Below are 23,305 nucleotides of genomic sequence, written 5' to 3' on the forward strand. Positions count from 1 at the left end.
TTCTATAGAAATAAAATTTTGACAAAATTTTCTATAGAAATAAAATTTTGACAAAATTTTCTATAGAAATAAAATTTTGACAAAACTTTCTATAGAAAATAAAATTTTGACAAAATTTTCTATAGAAATAAAATTTTGACAAAATTTTCTATAGAAATAAAATTTTGACAAAACTTTCTATAGAAAATAAAATTTTGACAAAATTTTCTATAGAAATAAAATTTTGACAAAATTTTCTATAGAAATAAAATTTTGACAAAAAAATTCTATAGAAATAAAAATTTGACAACATTTTCTATAAAAATAAAAGTTTGACGAAATTTTCTACCAAAATAAAATGTTGACAAAGTTTCCCAAAAGAATTGTTTGTGTCTCAAGTACGCGATCGATAACTTCTTATCTAGAAAGTGTTCGTGTGGAAGCGTAATATAGAATCACATGCTTTTTTCGACTAAAATATTCTTGAACGTCAATAAAATCGGCTTTTAAAAAATCGAGATTTTCTTCCCGGATGAACTTGTATGTTTTGCCAAATTTGTAAAAGACTATTAGCAAATAAATTTGTTAAAGACTTTCTCAAAATATTAATTTTTTTTCAAAACTATTGTACCATAAATCTGATATCGGCACAAAAATGTCTACACAAAAAGTACTAAATCATTTGCGGGGGTACTACGGTACTGACCAGGGTGAAAAGGTATTGAAAAAAGTACTATAGTACTGCATTTTCCATATCTGATATATGGCAGTTATATCAAAATATGAACAAATTTTTTCCAAAATTAATAGGGATCGTCTTTGAGCCGAAAAATGACCTTATGCCAAATGTGAGGACGATCGAACTTAAACTGCGAGCTCCACACAAAAATACATCAACAGACAGACGGACGGACATCGCTAAATCGACTCTGAATTTAATTCTAAGACGATCGGTATACTAAAAGGTGTTACATACTTTTTTCTGTGTGCATGATTGCAAGCGTATCCGTTCCATGATTTCCGGATTTCAAATATCTGGCAAATCGGATGAAAAATGCTGTTAATGCTCTTAAACGCTCATGAACAACAATCGAGAGGTAATTATATCAAAACTTGGTCAAAATAAAATTTTCAAAACCGAGTGCATGTTTTCACTTTTTGCAATCTTTAATAGAAAATGTCTAGTAAGGCCCACGGAGATTAAAGGACTTTGATACCATATGAAGAAAAAAAGCTGAAAAAGCGAAAAATTAAAATTTGCTTCCTAGAAGCAAGTACACAAAACCCAAATTTAAAAGAGAATTGTGTCTTAAAAGTATCCTTACTTGTATTCTCCGCTTCTTTGGCTCGGAATCAATACCAAAATTTTTAAAGTAAAGACAAAATCTTTGGAATTGGGCATGCTTTTTTTCAGTGTGATGACTGGAAATAAGTTAAATGATCAGATGAAACAAAACTAGTAGTTTTCAATCTAATGCAATGAAACATTACTGGTAACGACCTCCGAATATTACTGGTATTTACCTGGCAATGACAAAGTCTCCAAAAAACACCACATCACACAAACCGTAGAACATAGAGGGGAAGCTTCATGCTATGAGGATGGTGACACACTTGGCCGTTGGTTAGTGATAAGGAATCATGAAAAAGGGGACTACCTTGATATTGTGCAATCAAATTTGCCTGAGTTTGTGGAGGTTTGCGCCTACATAGGATCAAGTTGGTTTTCAAAAAGACGCAAACCCAAACAATACTTACAAAATAGTAAAGAAATGGTTGTCGGAGCACAGTTCTTAAATGCTTAAAAGGCTACCACAAAGACCCGATTTCAATCCCATTGAGAATTTATGGTCTCTGGTTAAAAGGTGCTTGAGAGCCGAACCAAAGAGCACCAACAAATCGCGATGAGATCTATAGCCAAGTTCAGCACAATTAGTCGGATATTCCAAAAGAAATAATAAACTTAGTAGAAGTATGTCAAGACGAGTTAAAACCATATTTAGAAATAAAGGATTATGGGCTATGTTAAATACTAAGACATTTGATTTTAATGTATAATGCATAAAGTGCACAACTGGATTCAGTCTTATTTTTATTTTATTTTCATAAATGAATTAGTATAGGTATATAATTTATCTGAATGTACAGTTTCGTTTATCAGGAAATAAAGTATAAATTAAATAAATTTTGTAGCAATTGGACTCAATAGACGGTTTCTATTAAGCAAATAAAGGATAAACCTAAGTGCACCCAAAGAAGGAATATGATCACTTCAAACCTGTTTCAAGAGCAAAATGTTATTTTTGGACGAAGAAGATGTAACATATTTGTCGCAAAAATGTTATTTTCTCGAAAATTATGTATCTGATTTCGGCCACCATGTATATGTTTGCCGAGAAAAGAACATTTTCGAGATGTTCCATGGAAACCTCCAAAAATAATATTTTGCTCTTAAAACATGTTTGGGGTGATCGTATTCCTTCTCTGCGTGTGGTCATAGTGCTACAGTGGGGTTTTGCTCCCGACTGTAGTACTATGACCCGTTTTGTTTTGTGTTTCTCTTTAATAATTTATTTAAAGGTACTTGATTTTCAATATGAAACGCAAAAATGTCAAACTTTTTTTTTAACAATTAAGCCCAGATGCACTAAAGCTAGTTATGGTATAGCAAATATTTGTACACATTTTTTTCTTAATTTTCTTAGTAAGTCGTTTATAATCGCCAATATGTTATTAATATTATAAGTAGTATATTTAGTAGTAACTCATTCTGTTTTTAGTGATTGACAGAAGGAACAATATAAATGTTAATAAGGTAACAGTTGTTAATGGGTTTATCCCCTTACAAATAGTAGCCGTAACGTGCCTTTTTGAATATTTTACGCTGAAAATGATATAACAGAAAAATAAGTACGTTTTTATATGCATTTTTTGTATGGAAATAGTTTGGTTTAATTATTGGCTTATACTCGAAGGAAATATTTTGATCTTTATAGCATTTTAGACCAATCAAACCTCCATCATAGGATAATATATTAACTTTGTAGTATATCAACTTTGTGATGCCGTTTGTAACAAATCGAAAAATTTGTCTAAGACCCCATAAAGAATATATATTCTGGGTCGTGATGAAATTCTGAGTCGATTTGAAATCACGCTAACTTCCGAACGAAACAAGCTATCGACTTGAAACTTGGCACAAGTAGTTGTTATTGATGAATGTCGGATGATGTTGCAATTGGGCCATATCGGACCACGTTTACGTACAGCCCCCATATAAACCGAGCCCCAAATTTGGCTTGCGGATCCTCTTGAAGGAGCAAATTTCATTTGATCCGGTTGAAATTTGGTACTTGGTGTTAGTATATGGTCTCTAACATTCATGCTAAAAGTGGTCCATATAGGTCCATAATTATATATAGCCACCTTATAAACCGATCCCCAGATTTGACCTCCGAAGCCTGTTGGAGGAGCAAATTTGGTTCGATTCGGTTAAAATTTTGTACGTTATATTAGTATATGCTCTCTAACAACCATGCAAAAATTGGTCCATATCGTTCCATAATTATATATAGCCCCCATATAAACCGATCCCCAGATTTGACTTTCGGAGCCTCTTGCAGGAACAAATTTCATCCGATTCGGTTGAAATTTTATATGTTGTGTAAATATATGGCCACTAACAACCACGCAAAATTTTATCCATATCGGTCCATAATTATATATAGCCCGAATATAAGCCGATCCTCAGATTTGACCTCCGGAGCCCCTTTGAAGGAGCTAATTTCGTCTGATTCGGTTAAAATGTACGTTATATTAGTATATGGTCTATAACAAACATGCAAACATTGGTTCATATTGGTCTATAATTATATAGAGCTCGCCTATATACCGATCCCCAGATTTGACCTCGGGAGCCTCTTGGAAGAGCATTTCTTGGAGGCGTAAATTTCATCCGATTCGGCTGAAATTTCGTACGCTGTGTTAGTACACCTAGACCTCGGGCATATAATCTTTGGTCTCACGACAATATTTTTACAGTGTATAGGGAAAGTGCAAAGCTTGTGAAACATGAAATCGAACAAGTATATACGGCCGTAAGTTCGGCCAGGCCGAATCTTATGTACCCTCCACCATGGATTGCATAGAAACTTCTACTAAAGACAGTTATCCACAATCGAATTACTTGGGTTGCGGTAACACTTGCCGATGGCAAGGTACCTTAAAACTTATTAACACCGTCTTCTAAATTGTAAGTTAGTACATACGGGGTATATACACTGAAAAAACAGGGAACCCACCAGGAAAGATAACTTTCGATTAATTTTAGAAAATTTTGAACTTTTTTAGAAAATTTTAACTAAACGGTATTACAAGCGCTGGCATCACTCCGATATGGCAAAAATAAGTAAATATTTTCCGATAAATTCAAGAAAATTTATTAAACATAAAGCAAATTTATTAAAAATCTTGGAGTTCAAAATTGCAAGAATGTCTTTAGTGACATACGAAGTTCACGATGGACACATTTTTGGTAAAATTTACAGATTTAAAGAAATAATGAAGTATCTTGTAAGAAATACGAAATTAGGAAATCTTTATGCTTTATTTGTGTATAACCTTTTCCCGTTTTTTAGTTCATTTAACTAACATACGCAAAAAATTATTTGACTAAAATAAACTTTTTCCAAACATAATGATTCTATGAACTAATATAAAGTTAATATGACTTTAGTGAAATAGAGAGTTCCCTTTTTTTTGAGTGTATTAAACAAAAAAAAAAAAAATGGCCGATTAAATAACTATATAATTGAGTTTGACAAATTTTTCTATAGAAATAAAATTTTGACAAAATTTCCTATAGAAATAAAATTTTAGCAAAATTTTCTATAGAAATAAAATTTTGACAAAATTTTCTATAAAAATAAAATTTTGACAAAATTTTCTATAAAAAAAAATTGACAAAATTTTCTATAGAAATAAAATTTTGACAAAATTTTCTGTAGAAATAAAATTTCGACAAAGTTTTCTATAGAAATTAAATTTTCTATATAAATAAAATGTTGACAAAATTTTCTACAGAAATAAAATTTTGATAAAATTTTCTATAGAAATAAAATTTTGACGAAATTTTCTATAGAAATAAAATGTTCACAAAATTTTCTATAGAAATAAAATTTTGGCAACATTTTCTATAGAAATAAAATGTTACCTATAAAAATAAAATTTTGACAAAATTTTCTATAGAAATAAAATTTTGACAAAATTTTCTGTAGAAATAAAATTTTTACAAAATATTCTATAGAAATAAAATTTTGACAAAATTTTCTATAGAAATAAAATGTTGACAAAATTTTCTACAGAAATAAAATTTTGACAAAATTTTCTACAGCAATAAAGTTTTGATGAAATTTTCTATAGAAATAAATTTTTCACAAAATTTTCTATAGAAATAAAATTTTCAAAACACTTGCTATAGAAATAAGATGTTGTCACAATTATCTATAGAAATAAAATTTTGACATTTTCTATAGAAATAAAATTTTGACAAAATTTTCTATAGAAGTAAAATTTTGGTAGATTATTTTTGGCGATATGGACCAATTTTTGTTTGATTGGGGATCGGCTATATATAACTATAGACCGATATGGACCAATTTTGGCACGGTTGTTAGCGGCCATATACTAGCGCAATGTACCAAATTTCAACCGAATCGGATGAACTTTGCTCCTCCAAGAGGTTCCGGAGGTCAAATCTGGGGATCGATTTATATGGGGGCTAATGTATTTAAGGGCTGATATGGACCAATTATTGCATGATTTCAACCGGATCGGATAAAATTTACTTCTCTAAGAGGCTCCGCAAGCCAAATCTGTGGGGTCGGTTTATATGGGGGCCATACGTAAAAGTGGTCCCATATGGACTATCCGACCTACATCACTTATGCCAAGTTTCAAGTCGATACAGACGGACGTACGGACATGCTTAGATCGACTCAGAATTTCACCTCGACCCAGAATATATATACTTTATGGGGTCTTAGAACAATATTTCGATGTGTTACAAACGGATTGACAAAGTTAATATACCCCCATCCTATGGTGGTGGGTATAAAAACGAATAAATTAGAATTTGTTACCTAGAATCAAGTACGCAAAACTTAAATTTAAAAGACAATTCTGTCTTAAAAGTATCCTTGCTTCAATTCTCCGCTTCTTTGGATCGGAATCAATACCAAAATCATTAGTGTAAAGACAAAATCTTTGGGACAGGGCATGCTTTTTTCAGTGAAGCAGGAAACACTAAATGAGACTAAATTCTGTCTCATGTCTAGCTTTAAATCTCGCCTCCCCAAACATATATGTCCCAATATCATATGAAAGATTACATTTTAACATAGAATAGGCATTTGACATAATATTTAGGACAATTTAGTTTTAAATAAGGATATCTTAATTAAAATAAAGTTTTTAAACCTTTGCTGAAGTTTTTTCATTAAATTTAGGACAAAAATCTGCGTCCCGCCGTTAATTATCTGTATCTTGATTTAAAACTAACGAAGCTGCATTTTTGGCTCAGAATTCCAATATCAAAAAATGTTTGAGTGTATTTTTGAATGTTTTTTATCTTTATAGCTGCTTAAAATCATTGAATTTAAGAACGATTTCTATAATACTTAAGAAGATTAGATTTATTGATAAGCTCAGATGTTCTCAATTCAAGATATGCATTTTAAAGGCGGACTGTGCTTGGAGAAATAATTTTTTTCTGTGCTCTTATGAAGGGGGTCTGCTTCAGGAAAAATTAATATGAGTCCCGATTTAATCTGAATTCGTTCTCATAGAGAGTTCGCACGCTTTTGGTGTTTGTGAGAAATTCCATAATCATTTAATATACTAAAATTCTAATCGAATAAACAAACTATTGATTGATTAATTAGTTGACAAAATGCTATTGCAAATATAAAATGACCTTTTGTTTATAATCGGTAGTTTTTCGTTTTCCAATAAATTATGAAATAGCTTATCAGTCGTATATTCTATATAAAATCACTTAGAAATAATGTCTACTAAACAGAGAAGCCGACTTTTTAATATCCTACACTCACACTAATGAGATAGAAGAGTTTGGTACATTTGAGAAGTGGTGTTATGCAAATGAGCCATATCGTACCACCTTTAGGTATACCCGAGTAAAAATTGAGGGATCTAATTTGATACACTTAGATATGAGTAGATCCGAAAAATGGTAAGATCGAATTAGATCCTCCAATCTTTACATGAGTAGTCCATTTTCTAGGGAGCCGTCGTGGTGCAATCGCAGTTTCGACCAAACACCAACAATTTTTTTTGACCTTTCTGAGTGATTCGAAACTTCTGTAAATGGTTTCATCGCAATGTGTATTGCCGTTCGGACTCAGCTATAAGAAAGAGGTCTGTTGTCATTGAGTTAAACATTTTATCGAACTGACACTATATTTAACCTACATGCAATGAAGGTAGGCCTATTTTTCGAATGTGTAATGAAATAAATTGATTTAAGACTTTCATGAGAAAATATTCATATATTTGTAGGAAATGAAAGCGTACAAGGCGGCTGAAATCCGCTATTAAAATAATTGTGTGTACTTTTTTCGAGTACGTGAACTTTTTGTATTCTTTAGTAAGCGGCACCTAATGTACACTGAAAAAAAAGCATGTCCGGCTCCAAAGATGTTGTCTTTACACTAATAATTTTGGTGCTGATTCCGAGCCAAAGAAGCGGTGAATTGAAGTAAGAATATTTTTAGGAAAGTTTTGAAAGTTTGAAAATTTTATCGACTTTTGGACAAGGAAAAATCTTTATATCAGAGAAATGCATCTTCTATGCTAAGCAAAATTCACATTCGTATTTTAGGGACATGAAATCTTTCAGTGTAGGAAAATGTTAATTAACATGTGCTAAGAACTTTTCTTAATTAAATTAAAACAGTAATGTGAAGATTGAAGGAAAAACAAAACAAAAAACAAAAAAATCTATGATAAATTTGACAGGTCCACGCAAAAACAAAAACCAAAAAAAAAATTACTCGGATTAAAAGATTTTGACCTTTTTTGGATTTTGGTATGTGTTCCGAGACAAAGATGTGGCTTATTTAACATAAAGAAATTTTTTAGTGACTGGTTTTAAATCTAGGACCAATAAAATTAAAATTGGGATACAGATTTCATTTATAAAATTTGCATTCCCTTTTCGCGGTTTATTAATAAAGGTACTCAAGTACAAATGCCAATTTAAACATCCAAATTATAACGGATACTTCAAAGTAAAAAATGTTTTCTTAATTCCAAAAAAACTTTAAACGGAAGACGCTAAATCCTCAAAATAAGTCTTAGCCTATATTTGAAGCGTTATCATCTTAAATCTAAAGTTTCAATATTTCTGTTAATTTAAGGACAACTTCTTTAAATCAAAAATGTGTCTTTACTTTAAGGAAACTTAGCCTTAGTTCAAAGACATGTGACTTTAAGGAGGGACGCAAATTTACAAAATTTGTGTTCTAAATTTAATGAAAAAAATTATTGAAGCAAAGAATATAAACTTTATTTTAATTATTATTTCATTATTTTAAAGAAATTTGTCCTTAATATTTTGTAAATTTCGCATCCTAAAATTTAGGTTGCGTAATCTGTAATATCTCGTAAACATTTTTTTGCAGTGTAGTACATTAATCTCCTTGTGTAGTGTTTATACATATATAGCCAGCAAAAAAAGAGCTTCCAAAAAAGTAGTTTGGATCCCCAATCTGTGATCCGGAAGTAGTTCAAACTTGGATCATCTCCAATGAATTTTACATGGGCTTGTCATAGGACGGAAGTACTCCCTTTTTGGATCCTTTGCATTGCTTTAGAAGTTGTCCCCTGGAAGTTAATTTGGATAAAGAAATTTACCAATTTCACTCTTTGTTTCATCAATATCTTTTATTACACAATTTTCTATTATCTAATTTTTACAATTTGAACAACTTTTTCGCTCTGACCAGGGGTTGAACCTGGGTTTGCTGGCACCATAACAGAACGCTTTAGCACACTCAGCCACAAACGCCATTGAACATAAAGCGTCGAAAGGTCAATTCAAATGTTTGTGATATGATCGTAATACGAAACCAAGGAATAACATTCTAATTGCTTCTCGAGATGTTCTTTATTAGTATGAACGAAAAAATAAGAAACGCAGGTTCAAATCTCACCAGCGGCATTTTTATTTATATATTTTTCTAAAAAAATATTTTTTTTTATGTCATGCATCGTTTTTATTTTTTATTTTCGGCATATATTTTCGTATAAATATATTTTTTCCATTAAAAATCAACAAAAAAATTAAAAATTCTCGTAATTTGCAAAACCTTCTCAAAAGAACTTCCATGGAGGCGAAAAAGTCAAACGGCACAGGTTCAAATCCCAGCGGGGATGAAATTTATTTTTTATACCCTTCACCACTACTGTGGTACAGGATATAATAAGTTTGTGCATTTGTATGTAACGCCAAGAAATAGTGGTCATAGACCCATCTTTTAGTATACCGATCGGCTTAGAGTTAAATTCTGAGTCGATTTAGCGATGTCCGTCTGTCTGTCTGTCTGTCTGTCTGTCCGTCCGTCTGTATATGTAATTTTGTGCACAAAGTACAGCTCGCAATTTAAGTTCGATCGTCCTCAAATTTGGCATAGGACCGTTTCTTGGGACAGAGACAATCGCTATTGGTTTTGGAAAAAATAGGTTCAGATTTAGATATAGCTTCCATATATATGTATCCCCGATTTGGTCATAGTTAGCGTGTTTATCAACCGATTTTCTTGAAATACCGTACATCCAAATATTTTATGAATCTCGAAAATCTTGCAAAATATCAGCCAAATCGGTTCAGATTTAGATATAGCTCCCATATATATCTTTCGTCCGATTTAGACTCATATGACCACAGAGGCCAAAGTTTACTATCGATCTTCGTGACATTTTGCACAGATGGTAGAATTGACATTCTACCAATGCTTGGTAAATTTGATTGAAATCGGTTAAAATTTAGATATAGCTCCCATATATATCTTTCGTCCGATTTGAACTTATATGGCCACAAAAGCCAGAGATTTGCCGTGATTTGCTTCAAATTTTGCACAAGCGGTACTTTTAATGATACTATTGTATGTGCCAAATATGGTCAAAATCGATTCAGATTTAGATATAGCTTCCATATATCTTTCGTCCGATTTGAACTTATATGACCTCAAAATTCAGGGTTTTCCGTGATTTGCTTCAAATTTCGCACAAGGAGTACGTTTAGTAGTATCAGTAATTGTACCAAATTTGGTTGAAATCGGTTCAGATTTAGATATGGCTCCCATATATATCTTTCGTCCGATTTGAACTTATGTGGCCTCAAAATTCAGGGTTTTCCGTGATTTGCTTCAAATTTCGCACAAGGAGTACGTTTAGTAGTATCAGTAATTGTACCAAATTTGGTTGAAATCGGTTCAGATTTAGATATGGCTCCCATATATATCTTCCGTCCGATTTGCACTCATATGACCAGGGGGGCCAAAGTTATACTCCCATTTACGTGAAATTTCGCATAGATAGCAGAATTATTATTCTAACTATACATGTCAAATTTAGTCAAAATCGGTTCAGATTATATAGCTTTTAGAAGTAAGTATAGCTTGTAGAAGTAAAAAAATGGTCTCCTTTATATAGCTTCCAGCAAATGTGAAGTAGTTTAGATGGTAACACAAATTTTGGCCTACATAGTGGTGAAGGGTATAATATAGTCGGCCCCGCCCGACTTTAGACTTTACTTACTTGTTTTTTTTATTATTTTTTTACTTTTTTTATTAATTTCTATTTTTTTTAGTTTTTTATTAGTTTTCCATTTTTTGTAAAATTTAATTATACAAAATTTGCACTTAAAATAGCCTGATTGCGTTCTTTCTAATACTTGTCCACAAGGACTGCGTCGGAAGTAGAAAAAAATCATTGGGGGATCCCAAGATGCGCTTTAGAAGAAATGTTTGTGCACTTGTCCAAAAGGACTGCATCGGAGGTGGAAAAATTATTGGGGGATCCCACGATGCGCTTTAGAAGAAATGTTTGTGGACTTGTCCAAAAGGACTGCATCGGAAGTAGAAAAAAATCATTGGGGGATCCCAATATGCGCTTTAGAAGAAATGTTTGTGCACTTGTCCAAAAGGACTGCATCGGAGGTGGAAAAATTATTGGGGGATCCCACGATGCGCTTTAGAAGAAATGTTTGTGGACTTGTCCAAAAGGACTGCATCGGAAGTTGAAAAAACTCGATTGGGGATTCTGGGATGGGCTTAAAAAGAAATGTTTGTGCACTTGTCCAAAAGGACTGCATCGGAGGTGGAAAAATTATTGGGGGATCCCACGATGCGCTTTAGAAGAAATGTTTGTGGACTTGTCCAAAAGGACTGCATCGGAAGTTGAAAAAACTCGATGGGGGATTCTGGGATGGGGTTAAAAAGAAATGTTTGTGGAACAACTTCCAATTTTTTTTTGCTGGGATATTAACATTCATTTTAAACAAAATTGAAATTAAGCTATTGCTTTTAACTTATTTTACTTGCTCGTTTATTCAAAATTGCATTCCTGAGAAAATGGAAAATCTTTACCTGTACTTTATCATATTTTAAATAGTTTCTCAAATAAAGGGTGATTTTGTTTAGCTATTATTCTTTTGGCAACACTGATTTAAACAGCTGACGCACGTTTCGTGTTCTGTTTCGCTGACAAAAATCTTCAGCTTGGTCTATAATTTAACGATGAATGAGTCTTACAAACAAATAACATTGCAAATTTTGAATTTTATTATCATAACGCTTGCTCTGTTAAGAAATTTCTTCTATTTTTATGGTCATTTTAAGAGCTCTTGAAAGTTGACCGAAGATCCGCTTTTTTATGAAAAATATTGTTTAACGACGATTTTTAGCATCAAGAAAAAAATCACATTTTGGTGGGGTTTATGGGCTTATGGCCTCATTGGATGATACGAATCGTAAAGTAACTGTGATTGATGACCGCTATTGTGAAATGATATCAACTTTTAAATGAAGCCGTTTGGTCTTTATAAGTAATTCGACTTAAAACTGGTTATTTTTATATTACTAAGGCCAACTTGTTTGACTAAGGTCAACTTGGCTTTAATAATGCTGAAAAATTCTTCAAAATTAATGAAATTGTCTTTAAATTTGTTGATCTTTTTTATTACAAAGTAAAAAAGCGTTCCAAAATAGGACACGTTTTTCAACACTTTATTTTAGACATTTTTTACTTTAAACATAATTTCTAATTGAAGTCAAGATCGACTTAAAATTGACTTAAAATCAATACCAAAATCATTAGTGCATAGACAAAATATTTGGAACCGGATACGTTTTTTGTTCAGTATACCATGGATTCAAATAAAGATTGAATGATTTTTTTTTTAATTTTTTAATTTTGTTTTTTGCCCACCCTTTAGTTCCACGTAAAAATTTACTGCATTTGCCGGAATCAATTTTGAAATGTAGTTTAAATATGAATCGAATTGTAAGTAAAATTCCATTTGCTATGTTTCTTAATGATGCATTACCGCCATGGTTTGGTAATTGATTTACTCTGTTTGGTGATTGATTTGCGTATACTTATAATAATGGAAAATTTTTAATGGGATGACTTTTATCAAAATCAACAATGCTTTAAAACAAGGATAGCTCAGCAAAAAAAAAAAATTGAAGTTGTTCCACAAACATGTCTTTTAATGCGCATCCCGGAATCCTCCATCAAGTTTTTTCCACTTCCGATGCATGAACAATTCCACAAACATTTCTTTTAAAGTGCATCCTGGTATCCCTTATCAAGTTTTTTTCCACTTCTCCACTTTTCTTTTGAAGCGCATCCCGGGATCCCCTATCGATTTTTTCACTTCTGATGCAATCATTTTGGACAAATCTTAGAAAGTACGGAATTAGGTCGTTTTAAGTGAAAATTTATGTTTTGGACAATTAAATTTAGCAATAAAGAATAGAAAATCAATGAAAAAAGTAAAAAATAATAAAAAAATAAAATAAAAAAATCATCCCCGCTGCGATTTGAACTTAAATACAGACATTCATCTTACAGCGTATTACGCAATTTGTTACCAATTTTTAATGGTTAATTGTCATAGAATAGCCTAAACGTCTGCAAAGGAGATACACAGAAAGAATATTGGCACAATACTATGTCACATGAACTTCATTATTTGGGATGATTTATATTAATTTGTATGTTTTTTTGGCCCCGTAATTAAGTATGGTATTTTTGTATGTCAAATGAGTCTTTGGAAAATATTTTAATTACATTTAATGTCTAGTATATATGTATTTTTATTAACAACTCAATTAATATAAATTTGCTAATAATATTATCAATGCAGCTGTCATATAAACCAACAAAAAATTCAATTTATTTATTTACAATCAATATTGAAAGTGAAATGGATAACAAATGCGGTCTTCATTTTGCAAGCCACAAATTGATGTACATGCGGATCTAGGAGTTAATCTTTACATTTAGGACAATCTCACTTGAATTCAAAAATCCTCCAAATAAATATTACCCTATTTTTGAAGCTTTTTTTATACCCTCCACCATAGGATGGGGGTATATTAACTTTGTCATTCCGTTTGTAACACATCGAAATATTGCTCTCAGACCCCATAAAGTAGTTGTTATTGATGTAGGTCGGATGGTATTGCAAATGGGCCATATCGCTCCACTTTTACGTATAGCCCCCATATAAACGGACCCCCAAATTTGGCTTGCCGATCCTCTAAGAGAAGCAAACTTCATCTGGTCTCTAACAATCATGCAAAAATTAGTCCACATCGGTCAATAATTATATATAGCCCCCATATAAACAAATCCCCAGATTTGGCCTGCGGAGCCTCTAAGAGAAGTAAATTTCATCCGATCCGGCTGAAATTTGGTACATGGTGTTAGTATATGGTCTCTAATGACCATGCAAATATTGGTCCACATCGGTCCATAATTATATATAGCCCCCATATAACCCGATCACCAGATTTGACCTCCAGAGCCTCTTGGAAGACCAAAATTCATCTGATTCAGTTGAAATTTGGTACGTGGTTTTAATATATGGCCTCAAACACCAATGCAAAAATTGGTCAACATCGGTCCATAATTATATATAGCCGCCATATAAACCGATCCCCAGATTTGACCTCCGGAGCCCCTTGGAAGTGCAACATTCATCCGATTCGGTTGAAATTTGGTACGTAATGTTAGTATACTGTATCCAACAACCATACAGGAATTGGTTCATATTAGTCCATAATTATATAGCCCCTATATAAACTGATCCCCACATTTGACCTCCGGTGCCTTTTGGAGAAGCAAAATTCATCCGATCTGTTTGAAATTTGGTACATGGTGGTAGTATATGATATTTAACAACCATGCCAAAAGTGGTCCATATCAGTGCATAATCATATATAGCCCCCATATAAACCGATCCCGTGATTTGGAGCCACTTGGAGGAACAAATTTCATCCGAGTCAGTTAAAATTTGGTACATTTTGCTAGTATATGGCCGTTAACAACCATGCCTAACTAGGTCCATGTCGGTCTATAGTTATATATAGCCCTCATATAAATCGATCCCCAATCACACAAAAATTGGTCCATATTAAGTTCATAATTGGACACACAAAAAAATTTTTTTCTGGTTCAATCAAGAAATTAATTGATCCAATTAATTTTTTAATTGAAATGTCTTCAATCACAGAAATGATAGTATCAATTAAAAAATTAATTGAAGTTCAATTAAAAAAATAATTGAACCAATTAAAAAATTAATTGATACTATTATTTTTGGTGATTGATTTTTGTTTCAATTAAAATTTTTTTGAATCAATTAAATTTTTAATTGAATATTTTTTAAAACTCAATTAAAATTTTAATTGGAAAAATTTTCGTGAAATTTTTTTCTGTGTATATAGCCCCCATATAAGCGACTCCCATATTTCAATTCTGGCTCTCTACGTGGCATGCAAAGGTCCATATCGATTCGTAATTATTTGTGGACTTACCTATACATACCTTTTTTGTCTAATATATACATCCACAATCGAATGAGTTAGCCGATTGTGGATGACAGTCTTTCGTAGAAGTTTCTACGCAATCCGTGGTGGAGGGTACATAAGATTCGGCCTGGCCGAACTTACGGCCGTATATACTTTTTCATCTATAATTCAAAAATTCATTTTGCGAACCACAAATTGATGGACAAACGGATCCTGGAGGTAATATTTAGTACATTCAAAAAAGTTAACTTGAATTCAAATATTTCGTCCTCTCCTTGAGGATTTTGGTATTGATTCCCTGCCGAAGATGCTGCTTCTTTAAAATAAAGACATGTTTTAATGAATAATTAATAAAATTTTCGTTCAATTTTTGTGATACACAAGTACTTACTTACCTTCACTTAAGGTATTGATTGCGAGCCAAAGATGTTGCTTTTTTAAACTAAAGAGATTTTCAGGAACCTATCTAGTTTTAAATCTACGATCAATAAAATTGAAATTAGGGTATAGAATCTCATTTATGGAATTTGCACATCTAAAAAAAAATTTTTTTTGACTCAATCACAAATTTATTGATCTAATTAATTGAATTAATTGAAGTGTCTTCGATCACGAAAATGATAGTATCAATCACAGTCTTAATTGGACATTAAAAAATACTTGATTAAAGGATGAATTGATTTCACTATACTGAAAAAAAAATATTAAAATTAGGACACAAATTGTGTAAATTTGTGTCCCTCCGTTTTCCTTAAAGTAAAGAAACACATTTTTGATTTAAGGAAATTGTCCTTAAATTAACTTAACTATTGAATCTTTAGATTTAAATATAGGCTTCAAATATAGACTAAGACTTATTTTGAGGATTTAGCGTCTTTGGTTTAAAGTTTTTTTTTTGGAATTAGGAAAACATTTTTTACTTTGAAGTATCCGTTATAATTTGGATTTTTAAACTGGCATTTGTTTGTACGTGAGTACCTTTATTAATAAACCGCGAAAAGAGAATGAAAATTTGATAAATGAGATCTGTATCCTAATTTTAATTTTATTGGTCTTTTATTTAAAGCCAGATAGGTCGCTAAAAATTTCTTTATTTTAAAATTTCTTTATTTTAAAATCCTTAAAGGATCCAAGTAAACTTTGAGTGTAGCAAATTTCTATTAAGTTTTCAATCAATACAATTAAAAATGTAATTGGTGTTGATTGCAAAACTCAATTATTTTTTATTAAAAAAGTAACTATTTTCAATTACTTAACTGTCTTACCCCCATTTTCATGAAGCTCCGTTAGTGCTACGTTAGCTAACGAACTTTTAAACCGTGATATCTACATATCTGTCATTTTGCGTATATATTCCAAATGCCAGTTAGAAACTTAACTGTTGAAAATTTTTCAGTTAAAGTTAACCGGAGAAAAGATATTTCCATTTTTCTTTCTGTTAACTGACAGTTAAAGCCTAACGGAGCTACATGAAAATGGCCGTTAGTATTTTTAGTTTGATCACAAAAATTTATTGTTTCAAATAAATTTTTAGTTAAAAATTAAAAAAAACTAACATCAATTTTTTAATTGACTTAGTCTAGTTTTATTCTTTTATACCACTTAAATATTTTTTTAGTGTAGTCCAACAAAATTTTCTTTCATGTAAAGATATCAATCTTTAAGGCGAAATACTTAACTATAAGGACAAAACGACTTCTTTGAAAAGCTTATCAGCTTTTGGACAAGGAAAAAACTTTATATCAGTGAAATTCGTCTTCTACACCCTCAAAAAAAATCGCTTCTTTAACATATGTTCCAAACATATTTTGCAGGAAGCACATATATTATTGGATACTACCGAAACATTAATATGTTTGTTTTATGTCAACATATTATATGTTTGGAAACATTTTGAGCCCAAAAAATATATGCTTGGATGAATTTTTACCAAAGACGATTGTGCTCATTGCCTAACATACTCGTAATTTGACTTCCACGAAATATTTTAGTTCTTGGCACCTTTTTCTGTAATACAAATAATGTTGAAGAAATTATTCACTTTTATAAATTTTTTAAATTTTACCTTTCGCCTGCACGGAAAATCGAACCGAGGACCATACAGTTTGTAAGCCAACACACTACCACTGGGCTACGTAGCTGTTATAGTCACCAGTAGATAATTATCGTTATAAGTTACATTTATATAGCATAGTTTACAGCGCCCACGAGCCCATGCAAACATAACATTATTTAACAGAAACATACATTTGTTTGCCACGTGGAGCAGTGGTTAGCATGTCTGTCTTGCATGCAAAGGGTCGTGGGTTCAATCCCTGCTCCGACCGAACACTTTTTTTTTAATTTACACATTTTTATTTATACTATATTAAATTTTTATAATGAAACTTCGAAATGTGGGTTATTAAAGATTTATAGTCAGTAGCAGTGCTTGATATAAACGAAATTGACTGATTTTTTGATAAAATATTTTTTTATTGCAAAAATAACAATTTTGTAACAAAAAACTGTTTTTGGCACAAAACTTTAAAATTTGGATAGAATTTAAAAACTCTAACAAAAGAAGAACGTGGGGTCGAGTAGAAACACACATAAATAATTTTATAATATAAACATAAATTTATTTAGGCGTGAACAGTTTTTTACTAGCATTTAACACCATCGCTCTAAAATGCCTTTTATTTTTCTTTAATAATTCATTTTAAAGAAAATAAATTTTTGAATTGTTTTAGTTGCAAAACTCGAACTTAATGCCCGCTTTCATATTTGAAGGTGTCCGTCAACTCCTCGCGGACTTGTTTTTATAAATTTTACTATGTAATTTTTCACTATTTCCTCCTTATTTCATTTTACTGTCCCAACTCTAAAAAGAGTATAGTGCCCTTTCGTTATTTTTATGAAGACCCCTGATTTCTTTTAACGAACCAAGAAAAAAATTGTGCCCATAATGCCAAAATAATAAACGAAACTCATGTCCACACTAAAATGCTGCTCTCAAGGCGAAAACATATGCTGTTTGTTTTTCAAATGTCTATTCTCTTGGTTCCGAATGTCTATTCTCTTTATTCAAATTAAATAATATTTAGACTTAAGCATATCAAATTTTTGGCCTTATCATAAATCAGTTTTCCGAAACAAAAGCGGTTTCACAGAAATTGTTCTCTTTTGATTCTTTCGCTGTGTAATGTTGATATCTTTCGTCAACTCTCCCGGTTTCCATCTTTATTTCTTTCTCTATACTCTCTCTGTCGCTTTGAATAAAATATCACAACATATGTATGTTTAGTCGAAATTTGTAAATTTATATATGTTTGCATTCACACGTATGATTTTTATGAAACATTCATGCCCCAAACATAATATATTCTAACATATTAACATAGATGTCCCAAACATTTAGTGTTAGTTTAGGAACATTACATGTTTGCACTTAAATATATTGTGTTTTAAAATTGTGCCCGAAACACATTTTGTTTATATCGGAACATATGAAAAACATATTTTTTTAAGAGTGTATGATATGCAAAATTAACATTCGCATTTTAAGGACATGAAATCTTTGGCGTCTGGACAATATTTTTTCAGTGTATATAAATTTTTCATCGTATATCTTAAATTTGAGTTTATTTGCTTTTAAAGAAAGTTTGAGGGGAATTTTGGTTGCCAAAAAATTCGTTCCGGAGAAAAATATTGGTTTTTTGTACACAAGTTAATTTAAGGAATACTTTAATAAAGAAATTTATTTTTCTTTGTCCAATAACTACTGTTTGATATTTTGTATGAGTGAAATTCAATGTGTTACAAACCGTTGTCTACCTTACCCTCAATCCTATAGTGTAGGGTATACACAGTCTTTGGTTGGAGTAATCACACTATTCACTCTTATGCTGTTGTGATTTGTATACTATTTTACAATTATGCAATGTGCAAATAAAAATTATGCAATATGAAAGCAAAATAAATTAACATCATGGTTTGCAAACACTTGTTGCGTTTTTTTTTTGTATATGCCATTAACTACTTTCACATACCTTCAAGAGGTTTTCCATTTTCTCTCGTTCTAGATGCATCGTCACTATTAACAAATTCTGGACCCACATCTGTAGAATTTAGAGTGCGTATAAAAGTTGGTGGTTCCAATGTTGAAACAGCGCCATATACACAATTCACCGTTAATATACAAACATAAATTAATTTAGAAATTCCTAACATTTTTATTAAACGTAAAACGTAAATATATCACAGCCTTTGTTTTTATTTTATAAAATTCACTTAGTTCTGAAGAGATTTGCAATTAAAATTCCAATTAAATTCGATTTTTAAATTTTACGATAATTTAATTTTGAATAACTTCCGCTTCAGCGCTGTTCAATACGCGCTTCACCTTCTTCAACTAAACCCAATTGACGAAACGAATAAAACCCGACACAGTTCTATGGATCAACGGAATCTGGTGTCTGTATGCCTGCCTCTAAGAATTTTACCCGACTGCTTAGCAGCTCTCAGAAGGTTCTGCCACGACTACGATCGCCTCGAAGTTTACAGCGATATTTTAATAGTTCTTTTACTAAACTCAACTGATCTAAACTTCGAATGAGTGAATAGCTCACCGGTCAATTACAACAAGACCAATAAAATATTTATAACTCGTAGATACACGTTCATAAGTACCCATAAAAAAAATACGTAGATATTTAAATAATGAAAAAAAAAAACGATAATCACAAAAAAAAAATTGTCACCTACTGATGACGACATAGCTTAGTTCTCTGCGCTGTACATCAGTCTGTTCATGCACTTGTGTCTCGCTATTGTAGGTATGTCTGTTCACAGACGGACTACTCAGCAAAAATTATTTGCGTGTATTCTATGGCATTTAAAGCAAATATTCGGTCGTAGTTCAGTTCAACAGTTCTCCACCCTCAAAAGAAAGTATTTTAGCAGTTGATTGCAAGTGGCAGTGGTTCTCAAACATTAGCTTAGAAGTGATACATGGAATGTGTGATTGAATAACAAAAAGAGCTAAGAATGGTAAAGAAAAAACAAAAAAAAAAAGTATATACGCCGTAAGTTCGGCCACGCCGAAGCTTATGTACATGCACCCTCCACCATGGATTGCGTAGAAACTTCTACATAAGACTGTTATCCACAATCGAATTACTTGGGTTGCGGTAACACATACCGATGGTAAGGTATCTTAAAACTTCCTAACACCGTATTCTAAATTGCAAGGTAGTCCATACGTGGTATATATTAAACTAAAAAAAGGCCGATTAAATACGTATGTAATTCAGTTTGACAAAATTTTCTATAAAAAAAAATGTTGACAAAATTTTCTATAGAAATAAAATTTTGACCAAATTTTCTATAGAAATAAAATTTTGACAAAATTTTCTATAGAAATAAAATTTTGACAACATTTTTTATAGAAATAAAATTTTGACAAAATTTTCTATAGAAATAAAACTGTGACAAATTTTGACAAAATTTTCTATAGAAATAAAATTTTGACAAAATTTTCTATAGAAATAAAATTTTGACAAAATTTTCTATAGAAATAAAATTTTGACAAAATTTTCTATAGAAATAAAATTTTGACAAAACTTTCTATAGAAATAAAATTTTGACAAAATTTTCTATAAAAATAAAATTTTGACAAAATTTTCTATAGAAATAAAATTTTGACAAAATTTTCTATTGAAATAAAATTTTGACAAAATTTTCTATAGAAATAAAATTTTGACAAAATTTTCTATAGAAATAAAATTTTGACAAAATTTTCTATAGAAATAAAATTTTGACAAAATTTTCTATAGACATAAAATTTTGACAAAATTTTCTATAGAAATAAAATTTTGACAAAATTTTCTATAGAAATAAAAATTTGACAAAATTTTCTACAGAAATAAAATTTTGACAAAATTTTCTATAGAAGTAAAATTTTGACATATACAACATATACAAACACCACTTTCCAAATTTCAACCGGATCGGATGAATTTTGATCCTCCAAGAGGCTCCGGAGATCGAATATGGGGAACGGTTTATATGGGGGCTATATATAATTATGGGCCAATATAGACCAATTTTTGCATGGTTGTTAGAGACCATATACTAATACCACTTATCAAATTTCAAACGAATCGGATGAATTTTGCTCCTCTAAGAGGCTCCGGAGGACCAATCTGGGGATCGGTTAATATGGGGGCTATATATAATTGTGGACCGATATGGACCAATTCTTGCATGGTTGTTAGAGACCATATACTAACACCACGTACCAAATTTCAGCCTGATCGGATGAAATTTGCTTCTCTTAGAGGATCCGCAAACCAAATCTGAGGATCGGTTTATATGGGGCTATATAAAGGGTGATTTGTTAAGAGCTTGATAACTTTTTTAAAAAAAAACGCATAAAATTTGCAAAATCTCATCGGTTCTTTATTTGAAACGTTAGATTGGTCCATGACATTTACTTTTTGAAGATAATTTTATTTAAATGTTGACCGCGGCTGCGTCTTAGGTGGTCCATTCGGAAAGTCCAATTTTGGGCAACTTTTTCGAGCATTTCGGCCGGAATAGCCCGAATTTCTTCGGAAATGTTGTCTTCCAAAGCTGGAATAGTTGCTGGCTTATTTCTGTAGACTTTAGACTTGACGTAGCCCCACAAAAAATAGTCTAAAGGCGTCAAATCGCATGATCTTGGTGGCCAACTTACCGGTCCATTTCTTGAGATGAATTGTTCTCCGAAGTTTTCCCTCAAAATGGCCATAGAATCGCGAGCTGTGTGGCATGTAGCGCCATCTTGTTGAAACCACATGTCAACCAAGTTCAGTTCTTCCATTTTTGGCAACAAAAAGTTTGTTAGCATCGAACGATAGCGATCGCCATTCACCGTAACGTTGCGTCCAACAGCATCTTTGAAAAAATACGGTCCAATGATTCCACCAGCGTACAAACCACACCAAACAGTGCATTTTTCGGGATGCATGGGCAGTTCTTGAACGGCTTCTGGTTGCTCTTCACTCCAAATGCGGCAATTTTGCTTATTTACGTAGCCATTCAACCAGAAATGAGCCTCATCGCTGAACAAAATTTGTCGATAAAAAAGCGGATTTTCTGCCACTGATTTTTGGTAATAAAATTCAATGATTTGCAAGCGTTGCTCGTTAGTAAGTCTATTCATGATGAAATGTCAAAGCATACTGAGCATCTTTCTCTTTGACACCATGTCTGAAATCCCACGTGATCTGTCAAATACTAATGCATGAAAATCCTAACCTCAAAAGAATCACCCTTTATAATTATGGACCGATATTGGCCAATTTTTGAATGGTTGCTAGATACCATATAGTTACACCATGTAACAAATTTCAGCCAGATCGGTTGAAATATGCTACTCTTAGAGGCTCCGTAAGCCAAATCTGGGGGTCCCTTTATATGGGGGCTATACGTAAATGTGGACCGATATGGCCCATTTACAATACCATCCGACCTACATCAATAACAACTACTTGTGCCAAGTTTCAAGTAGATAGCCTGTTTCGTTCGGAAGTTAGCGTGATTTCAACAGACGGGCGGACATGCTGAGATCGACTCAGAATTTCATCACGACCCACAATATATATACTTTATGGGGTCTTAGAGCAATATTACACAACGATAACAAACGGAATGACAATGTTAATATAAACCCCATCCTATGGTGGAGGGTATAAAAATAACTATGTTGAATGTGTTGTTTATTATGATGCTCACTTTACTCGTGCCATCAGTCAAGACGCATAGATCTGTGTACTCCATTCTGAGAGAAGGGTTTTCCTTTCTGAGGAACAAAACTTAACACAAAATTAAAACTAGTAACAAAAGTCTAAAGTCGGACGGGACCGTATATTATAACCAGAACAACTTTATAGATCTAACATACATAGTCGATATCATCAAATGTGTTGAGTGGATTATATTCCCATATAAATATACTTAAATCTGAATCGATTTGTATAAAGCAATAGTGAGTGAGACTCAAAAGCGTAGATACTCTGGAAAGCACTGTGCAAAGGCATACGGAACTTCTTGCCGAGCGTTATAGGGAGAAGGAGTATATGGCGACCGAGCGTGTTTATCACGATAAGCCGAAACATATTATATGGAAGAGTGGTAAGATACCTTTTGCGACTCGGAATATGTATACATGTAGATCTAAAATG

The 23,305-nt window shown here is 32.0% G+C and overlaps 1 protein-coding gene across 1 annotated transcript in view; it reads right to left on the bottom strand.

Annotated features, from left to right (window-relative positions):
* Alp4 (Alkaline phosphatase 4) overlaps positions 1-19,639 on the bottom strand; it is a 29,263-nt gene extending 9,624 nt beyond the window's left edge. Inside the window, exon 1 of the mRNA XM_075292046.1 lies at positions 19,130-19,639. Coding sequence (XP_075148161.1) covers positions 19,130-19,310 — 181 coding nt within the window. The 5' untranslated portion in view covers positions 19,311-19,639. The remainder of the gene's footprint in view (positions 1-19,129) is intronic.
* Positions 19,640-23,305: the final 3,666 nt, after the last annotated feature.

This window comes from Haematobia irritans, chromosome 1 (assembly GCF_050003625.1).
Source record: "Haematobia irritans isolate KBUSLIRL chromosome 1, ASM5000362v1, whole genome shotgun sequence".
NCBI classification, from domain to species: domain Eukaryota; kingdom Metazoa; phylum Arthropoda; class Insecta; order Diptera; family Muscidae; genus Haematobia; species Haematobia irritans.